Raw genomic sequence first — 13,779 nt, forward strand, 5'->3', positions numbered from 1 at the left:
GGGGTCACCTTCTTAAGACCTGTTGCAAGCTTTTGCATCGAGTGCTCATTTGGGAAAGTTGCTTGTGGCAGGTAGGGTGGGAGCAGAGCAGGAAGCCCTGTGGCTGACAGGGCAGCCTGAAAGGTTCCTTCCTTACACCAGGAGTCAGTTTGCTTCCTCTGAATTCCCACCACCGTCAGCCAGGCCGATAGTTCTGGCCCGCAACTCCAGGCCTGTTTCACTGATTCGATGGCAGAGATCCTGTCGACTTCAGCTCTGGATGGTCAGGCCTCCAGATGAAGAGCAGCAGCAAGAGTTTCTTTGCGGGAAACTCTGGCCAGTTATGTTGGAGGATATATTGGTGTTGGAGTGAGATGACTCACTTTAAACTCAGATTTTGGGCAAAGCATTTCTTTTCCTGGCCAACTCATATCTGACTCATTTACCACTGATGGATAAAATGCTCCTGGCTAAGGCCCATATAAAGTATTTTTATTTCTTTCTTCTCTCTTTCTTTCTTTTCTTCAAGTGACAGTGCCGATTATTTTTTTACTTGATTTTCTCTGGCAGGGTAAATGAAGAAAAACGTGTAAAGCTGCTATTCTTTTGGTGTTTTATTTTACCAAAGCATAACTCTGCATCCTAAGGTCCAATTGAGTCTTGATTATAGATGTTGGAAGAGTACAGATATAGAAAAAAGAGTTTGTGGATAGGATAGGAAACATGTATGGTGCTAACAGGGATTTAAATAGAGATGCAATTAGAGGAACAGGCATGCCCTATAAAACATTTCTAACTACCAGAACTTTTGTGTGTTGATAACTGTTTATTCCCTATGTGAGATACAGATTTAGCTGATTAGAATTTTGCTTTAGCCAGACATCTGTTTCAGAAAGTGTGCTGTGAAATATTCAGTACGCTGCTGTCCCTGATACCTTGGAGCTTCTGTATGTTTCTTCTTAAAATGGAAAAAGAAAAGGGTGTGGAGAGAGATCTTTTGCACTTACTATTTTTACAGGAAGCAGTAAATCTTGAGATGACATTTATCAGAATTTGAATTTATGGCTCTGGTTCAGCTGAGCATAGATTTTACTCAAATGGAAATGAAAACAAAGTATAATTTTTATTCTTAGTGTTACAGAGCTACCAGTTGCAGTTTCAGTCAAATTGCATTATATTACATACTAGAGCAAATGGTTGAATCATGGGGTACAGCTAGCTACCATTTAGGGTCACTTGCCATATTTGTCAACTCATAAAGCTTCACTTGCCGTTTCACTGTTTGGATGTCTACCTCAGCTGTGCTGAGTACACAGCGCATGCCTGGCCGTGCCCCACAGGGTTTACAATCCCCTCCAGGCTCAGGAGCTGCAGAACAGCTTTCCCAGGCCAGCCTACACCCTCATCTTGCTCACCTTCTCGTCCATCCATCCTTTGATGGATGTTCATTAGGAAGAGAACCAGGAGTAGAGGAGGCTGAGAGCCAGCCTTGCCCTGGTGAGTTGATAGATCTTAACTGCTCTATCTGACCATCCTGTGTAAAAGCCTTGAGGATGCATACACAGGCATAAACTTTTCAAAACCTTTTTGAACCAGCTTATATGTCTGGGTAAGCACTTGGGTAGTGAACCCCACAGCCTCATCAGGCATCACACTGCTTTTACTTATTGACCAATAAAATCATTGGGAAACCCCTAGTCTTGGATTGTGAGAGAGAAAACCACCTTTCTTACTCATAATCTTTGACCCATATCTGGTTTTAAAGGCTTGAGCTTCTCAAGACTCTGTATTCCTGCTGGTATGGAAATAATTTCTTACCTTTTTGCTCCTCTCTGTGCTTTTTGTAGTTTCTTTGAGATGGAGTAAAAGCTGCATGCAGGACTCCAGGGCACATTGTGAATTTACACAGTAGCTAATACTGGGGATGTTTTGTTTCTATGGCTTTCTGCTCCTCTACCATTAACTCCAAGCTCTCAGTCATAGCCATCACTGTTAAAGCAGTTAAAGCTGTCCTCCCTCTTTTGCGTATTCTGTGCTTCTGTTGTGTCTTCTCCTCCATACAGAAATGCTGCTATGGGCCTTGGAGCTGAGTAGTATTGGCAGTTTGGTGTCGTCAGCAAACATTATCACCTGAATCTACTTGTAGTCTGCCTAGTCTTTTTGAGATGCTCTGGAGAATTCCTCCATGGTGAAAATTCACCAATATTATTCTGTGATTCCTGCTTTTTTTGTATTGTCAGTCTGTGAAAGGACCTTCTTTCAACAACCAAGGTTCTTCTAAGCACTTGGATAAAATTGTTGGAAGACCTTCTTTGCAGAGGAAAATCACTTGATCTCCTCTTCCCTAATTTCCTTCAGAAACTTTTAATAAATTTGAAAGGATTTCCATCTTTATAAGTGTTAAGACCTAACTCTTACCCAAATGACTGTTGCCTGAATGCCTACTAATTCCATCACTGATTGTAGCTGCTTTCAATTTTGCCATACAGGCTTACTGTACCTCCTGTGGTTTCCAAAAGGGGAATTGCTTTTCTTGCCTTCTCTACCTCTTGCTGAGTTAAGCTGCAGAAAATGCTCAATAACTGTTTCTTTAACAACATCCTAATCATATTTCCCTGGAACTTAGCAGACAAATATCATCTGCTCTTAGAAATTTGGCAATGTTTGGTGTATCAGTTTGTTCTAGCACTGATTCAGTTTAGGATAGTTCATCTGCAAGTAATAAAATCTCACTGACACATCTCTAGTGAACCCAGATATAAATAGTTCATTTTACTTTTGTGGTCTACCTTCCTTGATGCTCCTTTTATCCTTTGATCATTTCCTCTGATGTATTTTGAAAGATCTTTTTATTATTAGCTTTTATGCTTTTAATATGTTGCTTTTCAGACTTTCCTTTAGTTTGCTTCATTGAGGGTTTACATTTAACTTGCCAGAGTTTATATTTTATTTCATTTACCTTGTTTGGACATTACTTCCTCTTTTGAGGGTATATATGTAGTTACCTTATTCTGCTCTTAAACTAGGATGGCTTTTTACTTTTAGTTCCTTTCTCTTTGATCCATACTAAGTCCATTTTTACTAGGATATATACTTACTCAGAATGTCTTATATAACTAACCTCTTTAGACACTCCCCAAATCGCCTTCATGATATAGAAATGTATCTCTTTTTCCCCAGCTCTTTGCTACCAGAGGATCACTTTTCAATTACAACGATCTTCCCTGAGACAGCTGAGTTAAATTAGGAACAGATTATGGCATAAAATAGCCATACCAGGCCAGAAAAATATATCTTTTGTTCAGTTTCTACCTTGGAAACATACCTTGAATTTTTATTTTTTTGTGTGTGACAATTTAGTTAAGAGAACTTTCTGTAATGCTCATTTGAAAAAGAAAGTAAGAGAAACATTTTCTTTTTTGAGTGATGTACAGAGTTTATCTACGTTCTTCAATACTACTTTTTAAAAAAAATTGTAGATATCAATTATTTTTAATATTTTTCTTGTAAATAATATTTATTCTTAATTGCCACAGTACAATATGTAAGATGTCACATGTTTTGCCAGATTTTACCCATATGGTAAAATTTTTGCCTCGTCTATTTATTTTGCGGCATTTTGCTTAGCATTAATTACAAAGAGATTATTTCATTCTGCCATTGTTGGAATTCTACATATAGGGAGCTAGAGATGAGCACTCTTCACAGCACACCAAAGCAAAGTGAATGCAGGAGGGCTCAGCTCCTAGGAACTCGTGGTTTAAAGGAGCCACAGTGCAACCTTAGGGAAAAATCACAGTTGTGGTTCTATAATCATTGCAATCTCAATTGGTGTCTTTCTGAATTTGCTGGCTGCATGGATTTGGTTTATATCAGACCTGAGCTCACATCTGCATCTCGAGGAACTGCTCTGAGCATACAGTGTGGGATGGGGGTCCTGCCTGTTTTACGGTTTTATGCCAACTTCCTGTCAGCTACAGGAGGACTGACTGAACTGATGTAACTCACAGTGACAAAGCTGAAGTAACACAAATTTTGCCTGTCAGACTCTGCCCCCTCGATTTTTCTTTTGACAACTTTTGGTTTTGTCAGAATGGGTATATATTGATTCTCTGCTCAGTGCTAAGGGATTTACAGTGTTTTTCTCTCTGTCCTTTGGCCCCAAAACAGTACTGACTCTCACACAAAACTCTAGCCTGAGGCCTGAGCGTTATCTCATAAAAACAAATGTTTTTAATGATAAGCCATTGGATAAATCCAGTAACTTCTCTGACACTAATACTAATGAAGTTAAAGCGTACACATAAGTCTTCCAAAGGAGACTGAAGAAGACTGTGAGAGTACCTACACTGCAAGAAAAGATCTAGATTGCCATGTCATTCTAATTTTATCTCCCTTTCCTAAAAAGGACCTTTCATCTGGCCCTTATATGTAAAAATTATTATCACTGCTTATGTTCTGGCTGGTGAAGAATTTTGGCCTGTTGCTGGAATATACTGGAATATATTAGAATATAACATTCAAGATCAGTGAGGGCTACTCCCGGTCCTCAGGAGCATCTTTGTCAGTGAAAAATTTCCCAGTGAAAGAAGTTCCATATAAGATCCTCAATTGTACTATGTTCATGAGAATGTCAGTCCCAGAAGTCAAACACATGTGAACAGACTGTTGAATGCACTGCTTCCCTAGGTTCTTATGAATTGTCCAAACCCCTAACCTCACTTCTAAAGGTTTTCCAGAGCTGTACTCCTTCCCGATCTGCCAATCACCACCTGAAATCTATTGACACATATTGTTTCTCATTTTCAAAACCTAAAAACTGAGCTGTCATCTGCTTCCAAATTATCTTCTTTCCAGACAGAGCCATAAGGTTCTGAATGTTTAACTAGGGCTTATTGACCCTCTCTGTTGTGCCAGAGGGCTTTCAGATCTCGCCCAAATGGCTGGAGAGAGTGGAAGTGTGTGGTCAACACAACAGCAACACACCCTACGTATTCCTCACCTGGAGTGTGATTTTTTTATTGCACCTGAGCCCCTGAGCAGCAGGCAGGGCTCCATCTCACCCTGGCTGCCTCTGTGCGCTCTCTGCTGCAAGCAGAACAAAGGAAAGGGGGAAAAGGGGGAGTGCAAGGGGCTTCACCTCACTGCTCAGGAAGGGGGGAGCCCCAGTGGTTACGGTACATAGGAAACATCCTCCACCATGTGGTGAAGAACTGAAGATTTGAGATTCATTGATTAATCATCTTTTAGAGTTTATACCCTTTGGAAAGTGATTAGTCTGAAAAAGATCATCTTTTCCACATGTCATTCACCTCACATATTTTTCAACATACTATCAGTGATCATTCCAAATCAGAAAGGAATAACCGATATAAAAATAATTTAAAGACATACTTCCTCATATTTGCATTGGGAAAAGCTTTAATAAATTCCAGATTAATTTAAAATTCTCTGGCTTCCTTGCTGAATGAACTATCAAAGCCCAAGCAAGCCCGCCTTATTTTTTTTTCCATGAGATCTCATAAATTTGATTTTTTTAGGACTGTTTCACTGAAGCAGTTATTACACTGGCTTACAAGAATTAACTGGTAAACATCTCATTTATTATTTTACATTTACTTTTTTCCCCTGATTTCAAAATTGCTTGAAGTTACTATTTTAGAGTAGTTCTTAAGGCTGACAGACTGAGATGAAAATCGGTTTCTGTCCAAATTATTTGCCCTTCAATAGTGAAGTCTCTCCATGATCTCAGAAGCTTCCCATTTTGTAATTGCCATCATATTCCTCAGTTGCAGTAGCTTGTCAGATACGAGGAATTGCAAGACTTGACATCATCTCAGCATATGTGTCCTCATCATTTTCTTATTGGTTGTCTTAGAGAGTTCATCTTGCCTAAGGTGATAATTCCCCAGAGATTATATCTGATTTATATTTTTCCATATAAAAGATAGATATAATCTGATTTTATATAATTATTAGATCCTTTTTCTTTGATAGCAATCTGCTGATCAGGTTCAGGATTTAGTCTCCAAAGTTGCAGACAGACAGGCAATGTGTTTATGAAAATACAAAACAGAAACTAGGGGACTGGAGAAGAACCTCAGAGGGAGCGCTACTTGGCTACTAGTGAACAATTTTGCTTTAGTGGCGTGCGCCTGAAAAAAATAAATGCAGGTATTTTTAGCTCCAAAAGCTTGTAAAATATAACTATCACAGCTATTTTTTTCATTAAATTTTTTGATTCTGTTGACACAAAGCATGTACATTTCTGGACAAAATGTTATAAAATATTCTGACATATTTTAATATAAACAGGAACATTTTCGGTGATTGCTTGGATCTAAAATGTTTTTCCACTTGACATTTGTTTATACTTCCTAGGAAAGAAACTCTATTTATGGATAGCTGAATAACACAAATAAACATCTGAGAGAGCTGAAAAATCAGCTTTGATTATGCATGGAAATCTACAATGTCATTGTGTACTCTTGTGCCGAATTCTGATTGCCTGTTTATTTTTACAGAGCTGCTGGTGAGCCCATGGAAGAAGAGCCAGCCTTGTGAAGTGCCAAGTCCTCCCTGATATTTCCTGTGGGTGACATCATTGTGTATCCCCCAAAGCACCCTCAGACATGTCTTGTCTGCTTCTTGGGTGGCACAGATCAGATGGAACATAAACACTGGGCACAAAACTCAGAGTAGCAGCTTCACTTGTTCTTTGGATGGACTTGAAAGAGCCTGAAAGATTCCTTAAATGTAACCGCCACAATTCTAGAGTTACAGAAAAAGGGACTTGGGAGAGAGAGCCCAGAGCATGCTTTTTTAATGCTGTTTGACCCACTCACCAACACAAATTGTGAAATAGAGTATTGCAAAATTCTACATGATAGATTATAGATATGAGAAATGCAACAGCCAGCAACATACTCTGTGAACTCCGTGAATCACTTTCTGACACTTTTTACTGGATAATTTTTTTTCATACTGTGTTAAATTGTTAATAGAATTTGTTTTCTTTGCTCCGTGTAATGAAGAAAAAACCCCCACCCTTATTTTATGTGCCATTTTTTAACCTCCTGTAATGAATTCTTAGCTGAATAAGTGAAAAGCGTTTAAATTATGATGAGAGATTTTAGCTAAAGGGAAAGCACTTCTTATTGTACTATAAATCCCCTGAAGTACTGTGCTTGGTGGTGCTTTATTTTCTCTTCCCTATTCCTGGCCATCCCTCCCCATTTCATGTAATCTTTTCTATCACAAAAACACATTTTTGATTCTCTAAAATGATCTTTTGCCTTTAAGAAAAAGTGCTGTACCCTCTGTAGTTGACAGTAGCGCTCACCATATGTGCAGCAGAGATCAAGTATGGATAGTTTTTCAAACGTGTTTTTGGTTTGTTCTGAAACGTTTCTGCGTTCTGACTCCAAAGCAGCGACCTTCAGTAACTGCGTGCAGCTCATTTGAAGCTCAGGTGTTTCTGTGGAGGTTGTGTGGGAGTGTTTTTTACAGGTCGTGTTGTGAATACCAACTGATTCTTTTATGTAGTCCTGCACCAAGAGAACTGATGTTGCTTAAGAAGCTTCAAAGGGTTTAGGCTTTATTTTAGATCCCCGAAGTGCAGCAAGATCTCCCTGCAATGTGACTTTAGCTGTTTAATTCCATGTTTGAGAACGTAACATAGAGTTGTGCCTTTAGCTGAAAATGAACGCTTAAACTGTTACACGTGTTGCCTTACTGTCAGAGAGAGAGAGATGGGGCATGTATGTATGAGTACTTCAAATGAACAAAACTCTGCTACAGTAACTTTTATTTTGTTTACAACCTTCTCACCTAATGAACCCCGGGAGATACCTGGAAGTATTCAGCTTGCAGTGTTTGATAGCTTGCTCAGCTTTTAAAAGCAAGTGATGTTCATTTTTTTTATATTTGCCAAATTCAAAAAAGAAAAAAAAGAAAAGGATATATATTAAAGCCATAAGTGAAGACTGTCATGCTTTTTATTCTGAAATCTGAAAGGAACCTTAATTAAAACAAGATTTTGGGGAAGGCCATGATATGAAAGATATGGAACAATATGGTTTCAGTTATAGGCAGACTCAAACCTGTAAATCAAAGATGAAAGATTTCACTCAAATAGAATTATATAATTCTCTTTTGTTATGCAGTCAGACTATATCTTTCATGCATTTGGGTTTGTTTACAATTAGCATTTTAATTTTAAAGACTTTTATTACTTATACCAAAACTCTCCACTACAAGTTAGAAATCTGAGGCATGCTTTGAAAAGGGAAATCTAAAAACAGGGATGTCATTTCCTATAATGTGAAGTAAACTTTTATTCTGAAAGGTTTACTCTGGAATGAATGTATACCCCTTAGAAAGGGAAATAAAATTCTGACCCTCAGAAAGTGAAATAAAATTCTACCCCCCATTTACAAGCGAAAACCATGCTCGTTTTAGTAATGCAAAGAGTCCCATCAGGCTAAATTAACTCCTGGTGTAAGCCACCTTGCCTGACTCTGGGCTGTTCTGAAGGGGTTGTTCACATGACTAAAGCAATCAGGAGTTCCTCCTGCATTTTCAGCAGACTTCTGATGGCAATCTTACTTGCCATTTACTGCGATTTTGTTATGGTCTTCAAAGAAAATTCCCTTCAAGGAAACCAAGGGCTGTAGCTGATGAGTTGGATAATTTGTAGAGCTTTTCACATTTTGAAATCATGGCTGAAAAATTTTAATTGAGTGCATAGTAACGTCGCTTTGAAATTAACCCTAAAATCTGTTTGTGTCCTTAGCTTACATGAAGTTGCATATGAATTGCAACCTGAAATGTGAGTTACAAGCTTTTCCAATCAAAGTAGGTCTTCTGGGGTGCAAATCAGCTAAAGCTGTCTTTCTAGCTGAAAATGCTTTTAAAATGCCAGAATAATTTGAATTAAACCACACTATAAACTCACACTTATACATTTGTACAGATGTAGTCCCAGGCAGATATCTAGACATGCTGCTGGTTGAAGTTAGGATCGTTCGGATAAACAAGTGTGCTAATAAACTGCACACAGATTGTGTCCAGAACTCTGCTCTGACTGAAGTCAACACCAAAGTCCTCTTTGATTTCGATGGGAGATGGATCAGCCCCTGCTTTTCTTTTCCCCTTTAAGTCAAGAACACCATTGCTTTTTGATTATGTCATTCCTAGGCATCTTACAGCCCTCTGGGAAATGATTGAGGCTTATGGTGAATATCAACACTTCCTTCAAAGCAGACCTGGGCTTTCTGAGAGGGCAGTTTCACTTGCTGCTGTTTTCTTCTCACAGTATTTTTTATTACTGTCAATAGCTCCCCATGGACTGGAGTTAAAATATCTTCCAGCAATTTTAGTCATAGTTCCAGGGAAATATTCACATAGACACTCTTAAAAACTGCCCAGTCTTAACTGGATTCAACAACAGATTGCAAGAATTTCAGAAAGATGCATGAATTGTGTGTTTCAAATGTAAAAATTCCAATTTTTGAGGAGACATCAAAGTCTCATGTCTCCCACAGACCTTTCCCACTAGGCTAGAGAGATTGACACCTTTGAAAATTCAGTCCCAGATATTTCAAGTTGACTGCCAAAATATCTATGTCTGAGCTTAGATTACATCTAAAACTGAGCTGAAATGCATAAACAAGATGGGATGGGGGTGGTTTCTGTGTGTAATTCCATGGGGAAGGTGGAGATGAGGAGGCAGCAGGGAGCACTCGGAGCCAGGGTGACCCTCTGGTCCTGGTGGTACAAGGGCTGCAGGCAGGCAGAAGGACATCCCACAGCACCTCCACCCCAGGCTGCCATTGCCATTGGCAGCAAATCTCTGCCTCGTGGGGGAATTCTGAAGTAATCTGTGCTCTGCCCCTGCACCAGTCACCAACCACCAGAAAGAGAGACGCCTCAGCAGCAACTCCCAGTAACACGCTTGCTCCTAAGTTCGTTTTCTTCTCTAGCATTAGGAACAAAGTATTAAGCTCAGTTAAGCTTTTCTTGTATTACTATGCTTTTCTTGTACTTTTCTTGTATTCTTAGCTCCTTCAGTTCATAGTACAAACTGAAACCTAAAAAGAGACATGACTCAGGAGAGTCAAGAAAATAATGATTTTTATCCAGCTTAAGGCTCTTATCTGGGCTGGAGTAAGAACAATGATGAACAGCAAATCTCAGAACTGCTGAAATCTTCATGAGTGTTTTGCACTTCATTTTTGGACTCTGTGGAGGAATTCTGTATATGCTCATTTGGTTTTAATATAATTTGCAGCTTGATTATATGATCTCTTTTCAGGCAACATTTCTAGTGGGTAATCAAAGTTTTTGGGAATTTTGCCAGTGTAAAGATGACAGAATTATTCCCTTTTTTTTATCCTTCCTAATTTTTCTTTCAGTGCAAATGAAGCAACTAATTCCAAGTGAATCTGAAAAAAGTAAAATCATTAAGCTATCTTAAATAAATATCATAAAAGAAAAGGAAAATTTTATGCAAATAAAGATGGCTATGCCTTTACTTTGCAAAAAAGTCAACAACATGCTACAGGCTGAATATAAGTGGCAAAACAAGCTTCTGTCTATTTTAGTTGGTGTCTTATCTAAGTGCAGCCTCTCTGAAAAGCTGAGAGTCATAACCGGAGATGAAATATTAGAAAGGTTTTGCTGTAGCCAACACCAGAGGTCCTGTAGAGAACAAGAATGTAGAGACTAATTTTTGTAGACAGACAGCAGGACACTTTCAGGGCAATGTGTCTGGGACAAAGAATTAGAGGGAATTTTTCCAAAGGCACTGATGGCTGTAAAACAACTAACTCCTGTTAGCTTGCAGGGGCAAGGAGGTGCTCAGCAAGCACCTATTCTTTGGGAAATAAAGAATTTCCCCTCTGTCCCACCAGCATGCCCAAACTCATGCAGATGTGAACCTGGCTTGGCTATTTTCTCTGCTGAGCAGCAGCAGCAGCAGCAGCAGCAGTCACTATGTGTGCTGATGTGTGTTCTGTGCATTTGCCCAAGAAGTTCTCAGCCCCCAGCAGACGCTTCATAACATGACTGATAGGGGAATTATTTTTTCCTCAGTAGTGGCCTTTCCAGAAGCATAGCAGTGCATGGTTGTTTTATTTTTAAAGGTCACAATAGAGCTTTGTGAACCATTATACTTTTTTTTTTTTTTACAGACTCCATGTGGAAGTAAAACAGAATATGTACCTGGGAAGGGGGGATGTATTGTATGGAACCTGCCACAGGAAAGGGTCTCTCTTAAATCAAGTTTCTGCTACTTGTTTTTTTTCCCTGGATTTGAAGGAGTTCAGGTCCTAAATTATCATTTAAGATCTTTCTTTGTCATGTCACTTGCTTTGTTTTTGTACCTGTAATTGAATTCACCCTTGTAACACATAGAAAAGCATCTGAAAAAAGTCTTTTTTCTGACAGATTCCCTGCCCTTGGTGTGGGAATGAGAATAGCTTATCTTTGCCACTTCTTGCAGCAATTAAATGCTTCATTTTTGTAACAGATCCAAACTGCAGCAGTATTTTAAGAGTACTATTTAGCTGGCTGTCTGCTGACTGTTAAAAAAAGAAATTGTGAAACTTACATTCCTCACTAACCTCAAAAGAAACCCATTTTGATTTTAACAATGTCATTTTTTCACTTGATCCGAAAGGGTTTTGTCCCATGAGATCTTGTTACTAGCTCAGTTCTAATCACTAGTAAATCACACACTACAGAAAGTGAAGACCAAAAAGGATGGATGTTCCAGCAACTCTCAGTTATGCCTCTTCTGCACAATCCTTCATCCTGCTCCAGTGCCATGCTCTGTGGTTAAGAATGTTAGCATAGATTACAGCAAAATATAAATTGTTCTGCACCATCAAAGATACTGCTCCTTGGATGTCAATTAGCACTCTGTGAGCCGGGCTGCCATTATTAAGGGCTGTGATTTGTGACAAAGACATGCTTCTGTGGGGATGGTCTAAAGACAAGTGATGCATGCAAGCAGTGGCACTGGTGCTGTGTGGTCAGAAGGATTCTGTGCCAAGATCTCCACACATTTCCCCTTTCTCTCCAATGCTTGCATGGCCAGAGGCACATTTGCAGTAGCAGAGCCATGGGATGTCCTGATTCAAAGACCATTTAAATCCCTCTAACAGGCTTTGGGTAATTGGGAGGCAGCTAGAGGAGGAACCCAAACTCTGCACTCAGCCGCACAAAACTGTATAAAAAGCCCAGGTATAATATCTGAGCTTGCCCTCACATAATTTTTTCTGATATGAAGTTCCTAGGAAAGTCTGTCTGAAAGAAAATTGACTCTGCTGGATCTATTCTGCCAGCTTCCTCAGCGTGTTTATATCATATGTTAGGGGAACAGGTTCATACTCATGTCTCTTGCTGCTTAGTTAACTGCTATTTTAAATTTCATGATTGGCTTAATATTCCAAGTTAGGATGCAGTAGGAAAGCATAAAGCAATACCTGGTGAAGTCATAACTGAGGCTTTCAAAGCAAGCTTACTGCCATGGGTTTTTACAAGACTGACTTTTTGGTCTAGGGATACACAGCTGAAATGTCTATTTTTTCTGTAGGAAATTGATGTTGCTATCTGTTTCCATGATAAAAACCAGTCCTTTTGCTCAGAGTTCTGAAAGTTTATCTGTAATTTGTCTTTCCAGATTCTAAAGGATAAAGCATCAGTGGGACTGACCCAAAGGGCAACATTTTTAAAGGTCGATAATAATATTTCCATAAGAGTAAAAGGAACCATTGTTATTATTCCTGATACATTTTTGTATCTGCAAGTATCCAATGAGTAATGTTAAGTAATATTGTGCTCCAGAACTTTGTTGATTATAGATATATGAGCATTGGATTGGCGTGAAATACTCTTCAACCAAGTTGTTAAAATCCCTTTTGTTTTGTGTTTTGTATAATTCTTTGGCTATAGTCTTGTCCTAGTGTTAATAAAAGCTATTTGAAGTAAGCTAGTTCAATACTCTGAGGAGCTTTTTTTGCCTGTTTTATTTTTTAATCAGTGTGAAAAAGAAGTGGAGCTTTGAACATGCCACCCTGGTTGGATCATAGGATTCTGACTGTTAAAATATAAAAGGGGAAGCATGGTGAAGCTGGAGTGCATAAAAAAGGAACCACAAACGTTAATGTAAAAGTAATGTTACATAGCAGGCTAAAACACACACAAAGCAGAGCATTGCAGAGCTCCAGCTCTAACACCAAGCTCATATTCTATAGTTCCTTTGGCTCATTGTCCTGAGGCGTTGCAGAACACATAATTCTCCTCCCAGTGAAGCAATTTAAATAGCACATGCACTGTTTGGAAAGCTGCAAGGGCCCTGCTTTGTGGGCGGTGGGGAATACCCAGCACTGCAGCAATGCTCTGGGTCGCAGTGTTGCTCCAGCCCTGCTGCTGCTGTAAAACTCAGAGCTGTTACCTTCATAGAACAGACCTGTTTTGGGAAAGGCACCCCCAAAAGCAGGGGAGTGAGGAAGGAGTGTGTTTGTCGTGAGCACGTTTTGATCACTTGCACATTGTCAAAAGTAGCTCACAGATTGAATTGCTTCTGTGTGTGGACCTCAGTGCACCTGAACGTGAAAACTGAGCAGAGAGGAGGGTAGCTGGGAGGCACAGGCTCTTTGTTTGCACATGGAAACCCCTACCTCCTGGCACGTATCCAGGGCTGCTCCAGAAGGGGATTAAAGCCAAGTGAAGAGAAACAGCATCCTATAATTTTAGCTTTTTTTCATTCTTCAGAATAACACATCTTTTCCTTTT

The 13,779-nt window shown here is 39.3% G+C and overlaps 1 protein-coding gene across 14 annotated transcripts in view; it reads left to right on the forward strand.

Moving 5' to 3' along the window:
• Positions 1-12,976, forward strand: part of HDAC9 (histone deacetylase 9) — a 454,863-nt gene extending 441,887 nt beyond the window's left edge. For all 14 annotated transcript variants that reach the window (XM_063152662.1, XM_063152693.1, XM_063152671.1 and 11 more), the window contains one exon: positions 6,504-12,976. In XM_063152662.1, the coding sequence (XP_063008732.1) occupies positions 6,504-6,543 (40 nt within the window). In that variant the 3' untranslated portion in view covers positions 6,544-12,976. The remainder of the gene's footprint in view (positions 1-6,503) is intronic.
• Positions 12,977-13,779: the final 803 nt, after the last annotated feature.

The sequence above is a fragment of the Melospiza melodia genome, chromosome 1, assembly GCF_035770615.1.
Source record: "Melospiza melodia melodia isolate bMelMel2 chromosome 1, bMelMel2.pri, whole genome shotgun sequence".
Classification (NCBI taxonomy): Eukaryota; Metazoa; Chordata; class Aves; order Passeriformes; family Passerellidae; genus Melospiza; species Melospiza melodia.